This window comes from Cryptomeria japonica, chromosome 1 (genome assembly GCF_030272615.1).
Source record: "Cryptomeria japonica chromosome 1, Sugi_1.0, whole genome shotgun sequence".
Lineage (NCBI taxonomy): Eukaryota > Viridiplantae > Streptophyta > Pinopsida > Cupressales > Cupressaceae > Cryptomeria > Cryptomeria japonica.
In genome coordinates this window covers 6275109-6280675 of record NC_081405.1, presented here as the reverse complement: position 1 = coordinate 6280675, position 5567 = coordinate 6275109, and the positions used below count along the sequence as shown (strand labels likewise).

At 39.8% G+C, this 5567-nt stretch overlaps 1 protein-coding gene across 1 annotated transcript; it reads right to left on the bottom strand.

Annotated features, from left to right (window-relative positions):
• Positions 1–1524: 1524 nt before the first annotated feature.
• Positions 1525–3987, bottom strand: LOC131036626 (putative receptor protein kinase ZmPK1). Its single transcript, XM_059221867.1, has one exon. It carries the CDS (start codon positions 3985–3987, stop codon positions 1525–1527), a length of 2463 nt encoding a protein of 820 aa, XP_059077850.1.
• Between the last annotated feature and the right edge of the window lie 1580 nt (positions 3988–5567).

Sequence of the window (5567 nt, the reverse complement as noted above, 5' to 3'; positions counted from 1 at the left end):
CCAGCCCGATAACATACAATGATCCCATCGGGTCATCGGAACACAAGGGAGAATTCTATGTCGATAAGTGAGACAAGAAGAGCGGACCCATCGAGACATCGGCATGACATTCAGAATGTCAACCTGATACCCGATATGCGACCCGAACCACTGAAGAGAACTTCATTGGATCATCGGCACAACGTTGCTGCAGTCTCCCCGAAAACCCGAAGTTATCCGATGACCAAAATCGACTCATCGGGTCATCGGGATACCGTTATACCTGCTATTCTGATCCCCGATAGAGAGGAACACATCGGCAAGAGTCATGCCAATAGAGCTCACAAAGATCCTTCATGTTGTTTCATCGGATAGACTTAACCCGATCAGTATGGACTATTGTCAAGTGAATTAGAGGCACATATTCCAACAAATCCTTTCTCTCTATCCACTCCACCAAATATCCATTTTTTCACAATGTAGAAACCATTAAACATGCTTTTTGGTTATGTAAACATGCTCAACTAATTTCGCAAAAAATTCTAACCTTTATTCTTGTTATATTTAACAAAAATTTAAGTTGGAAATCAGCAATGCTAAGGTTGCATTGCTCTTAGAATGTGTTGTTAGAATCCTATTGCCAACATATTTTGCTATATATTTGGATGCTAAGATGCAAATTTATTTTCTCTAATGCCTTCCCTCTTACAAAAGCAATTATGCATGGTTTATTTTCTGGTATTATTTTACAATACTCCTCTCTAGGTAAAGCTTTGAAAGAGAAAATCAGCTACAGTGTTGAGCTCAAGACACAAATTTATCAAGTTTAATCTCAGTTGGTAGTTGTTGGTAAAGATCACAATAGATCCCTACTCAAAACTATGAAGTTCATTGCGAAGGAGCTTGTGCTTGATACTCTTAGAGAAAAATGATATCTATCTTATTGTAAATTGTAAGTTGCACTTGTATCATTTCACTTAGAGATTTTATATTGAAATACTTCTAATCGCAATTCCATGTTGTAGTTGTAGTCAAGCTTAAACTGTTCTTTCAAGATGCATGTCTTATAAGACATCTCTATTATAAATTCTTTCTTTATTAATATAACATTTTTCCAATTAAAAATATATATTTTTTAATAAACTTTATGTTTGACTATTTTGAAGGACTAACCCACTTGTACATTGAGTCAATTGCGAGCCCCTCTCCCATACTTTTCTTTACTTCCTTCCACACCTGTCAGCGGGGAAGTACTTTCATAATTACAATCAACCCATTAAAAGATAAACATGATATCATTTATTATTCATTATTGAAAATATTTTATTCATTGTTACAATCGGCCCATTTAAAAAATAACATAACATCTTTTTTTATTCATTAGAAATATAAATATTTTGAATTTTGTTACTACCAACCTTATTTGATTGGTTATATCCTCCTCAACAAGATGTGACTTGAACGATCGTTTCTTGAAATATGCTCAGAATAGACAAACTATAGTGTTGAAATCGCATTTCCTTGCCAAGAATTCTTCTTGTGATGTCACCTCTCGACATCATTATCTTCCCTATCCAGCCGTCGACGTATGGGTATGGATCCTGCTCCCGTTAACATTTCCACAACCTCACTCATGCTGGGCCTGTAATCCCTCTCATGCTCCACGCATACCAGTGCAATCTTCACAACTCTTTCTACTTCAAATTCCTCCTCACACGTCAACTCACCTGCACCTGCATCCACCACATTGTAAATCCATTTTCCTGCTCTCACATTCTCAAACGCCCACTGCACAAAATTAAGCCCAGACCCGCCCATATTAAATTTCGCAGCTTCTCGCCCGCTTACTAATTCCAACAGAAGAATGCCAAAACTATAAACATCTGCCTTTGCTGTGATGGGAAGATTCATTGTCCACTCGGGTGCCAAATACCCTCGAGTCCCTCGAATTGTGGAGAAGGTGAGAGCGCCATCTCTGTCCTGACCACTCTCCACAAGCTTCGACAGCCCAAAGTCTGAGACTTTGGCTTGAAACTGTTCGTCCAGAAGAATATTCTGGGGTTTCACGTCACAGTGCAGAATCCATTCCAGACATTCTTCGTGCAGATAAGCCAACCCTTTGGCCGTGCCCACAGCAATTTGAAGCCGCTTCTTCCAGTCCAAGACCTTTGAACTGTTCTGGGTGAAGATGTGCTTATCCAGAGACCCATTCTCCACATACTCATAAACCAGAAGCCTGTGCTTTCCCTCTGCACAAAACCCAAACATGCGAACCAAGTTGATGTGATTTACTCTGCCAATCATACTAACTTCTGCCCAGAATTCATCTTCGCCATGAGAAACTCCTTCCAATTGCTTCACTGCCACGACTTTGTTTTCGGGGAGAAGGCAGCCTTTATAAACGGTCCCAAACCCTCCTTTTCCCACGATGTCTTTGAAATTGCTAGTCGCTTCTCTTAGTTGTCCAAATGTAAATCTCTTAAGCCCCGTGGGAACCGCAAAGTAGCCTTGGCGACTGTAGAGCTTGGCATCGTTGAAGTTTCTGAAGCTAAACCACCATCCTAGTGCTATGCAAACAATCTCTATGACCCCAATAGCAGAAACAAAAGATGCCATCAGAATAATCGTCTGGTTTCTTGTTCTCTTCGTTGCGGCAATGGGCACGCTGATGTTTGATTGGACCGCAGGGTTGGGTGCAATGGGCAATTTCGAACATTGCAGTGTGTCAGAGTGCAACAAAGTCGACAAAGATGAGACGTTAGTAGCTGAGGAATCGTTCACAGATATTTTTATATACATGTGGTTGGTAACCCCGGGAGACTGATGCCCATTGATAAGTAGAGACTTCGGATAACATTGTCCTGCCCCTGTTGAACTGTAAGCAAAGCCTGGACAATCGCATTCATTTATACAAGTTTCCCTGCACTTTTCAAACGACACCCCATCTGTATGCGGACGGTCAAAACCATAAAAATCTGTGTAGAGAAGCTTAATCAACTTAAAACTATTCGGTCCGCATGAGAATTTCGTAATCAGCCGGCAACCCTTGAACCAATCACTTGAATCTGACCTTTCATAACCCGGGGGACACACACACTTGGGTTCTGGTGTATATACGCACACACCGTTGCGTCCACATAAACCATGAACTGTGCACTGATTGGCAATTGCCGTCCAGGTGATAATCCAGCTGTTACGCTTCTCGTCCAAGCTATATAATCTCAGATTGCCGTCCACGTCCATGACCAATCTTCTTTTGGGGCCTTTTCCATAGTCCGAGGCATTAAAACTGAACTGGTCGCTAGAACTGAACCCACCGAATTCGTCAAGAACTGCTAAGAGACTAATGTTATAAGTGGTTCTTCCATTATCAAATGCATTCAGGTAAGGTGTAGGCCAATACTTACTGGAGAGATTGGAACCTTTATAAAGGAGGACCAGATAGTTCTCATCGTTGAAGTAGAAACGATAGTAGCCAGATTTGTATGTGAAATTACCCATTCTGGATATCAGCTGTGCGTTGTTAGAGAACCTCTGGCCTGGAAGGAGCGTATCAGTAGGAGAATCAAAGCTTTGCCAAACTACTTTACCAGAAGAAGAGCTGCGAAGCAAAAGATTTCCTGTGTTAAGAAGAGCAGCTTCTTTGACAGAGAGACCTGTGGTTCCAGTCCTCCATATAACTGTTCCATCTGCATTGAATAGGACCAAGTCCCCATCTTTTTGAAGGCGGAGACGAGAATTCTTCCCGTTAACGGGTTGATCTCTGTTGGCCATCCACACAAGTGTGGGTGTATTAGAGTACCATACAGCGAAACCATAGGCGTTTGTACCAACACGATGAAAGCCAGCAGAAAATGTGGCATCGGGAGAGAGGAGGAGAGTGTGGTTACTTTCGGGTGAGGGAGATGAGTATCCTAATCCCAGGCGTTGGGACGATATGAAGGAAGCATGAAAAAGTGCAGATGTTAAGAAGAGACGCAGCAGCCAAACGCAATGAGAGAAGGCCATTGCAACATGCAGGCTGAGGCGGAATGGAAAAAACGAATTATTTCTCACCGGATGTCGAGATATTAAAGATTTGGAGTTGGACCCGTAACAACATTCATTTCATGAAAAGTCAAATTGGTTTTTTTAATTTACTAGCTGTTCAAAATTGAAAGAGTCAGTTCATGAAAAGTCAAATTGGTTTTTTTAATTTACTAGTTCAAAATTGAAAGAGTCATTTCATGAGAACTCAAATTGGGTTTTTTAAGTCTACTAGTTCAAAAATGAATCTACCAGGAGGATAAGGTTGAAATAAGTTTCATTCAACGCAAACATCATACAGCATAAGGTTGAAATAAGTTTTATTCAACGCAAACATCATAAAGGATATGGTCGAAATTGTGCCTTGAATAGTAGGCTCTGCACTTGTTCTAAAGATATGAGGGAAGCATGAAAAAGTGCAGATGATAAGAAGAGACGTAACAGGCAATGGCAATGAGAGAAGTGTTTTGTGAAGGACATTGTAACATGCAGGCTGATGCAGTATAGCAGAAACCCAATGTTGGGGCTTGCTAGATCTATTCCATTCCCTTATCAATTTTGGTTCCAGTAAAACACTTGTCGTTATAGTCAACGGTTCGCAATTCCCACACGTGAGGAAAACAAAAATCAAACATTGTTCCCTTCTGTTGCGAAAGTTTGGTGGATGTCAAGAAGATCCGACACGTGAGGAAAACAAAAACTCAAACATTTAGTCACATTGTTTCCGCATATGCAACAAAGTTTCCAACCTAATTAGTCTACATTTTCCAACATATTCCCACCCTATACTGAAATGGAAGCATTGGAATAGGGTTTAGGTATCCATAAAAGCATAACGGGTAGGAGACTTTCATTTGATGTAGTTAGAAATGATCTAGTAGAAATGCTTTCAAAAATGTGGAAGCATGGATAAGGCAGTTCAGCTATTTGAGCGAATTTTTCATAAATATGTAGTTTCATAGAATGCAATGATTATTTTAGAAATGTTCATTCTACAATTGATAGTTGTGAAGCTAGTCTACAATCTTTACCAACGTTCTTTTATCCTATGTCAAATGAGAGCTTTGGAGCTGTTACTCTAGGATTTAACAAACCCTAGATAACTTTCTCATCATATAATTATGAAAAATTGAAATTACTCAAAACAATTACCCTATGGCACATGAACTATACAAAACAATTACTCAAGCACAAGTACTATTTGACAAAAGGCTTCAAAGAAATGTCATCACATGGAATGGAGTAAATGTAGGATACTCATAAAATGAGTTTTGCAAGAATGCATTCAAATATATAAAATCTTTGGATGTTGTTACAATCTTCAAAATCCTTGAATTAATAAAGCATTGAAGTCTCATGAAGGAAGGCTTCCTAAATTGTTTTACTAGGTGTTACTAAAAAAAAATTAGGATGTTAATGGAAAAACCCTTGTAGAAATCAATGCAGACGAATTGAGAACAACGTTTGGCCTCAATGAGTTCACAAACTTCTTGGAACCCATAAATTTCACACAATTAGCCCAAGTGTACAATGCACAGAGGGGTCATCTTAGGAATGGGCCT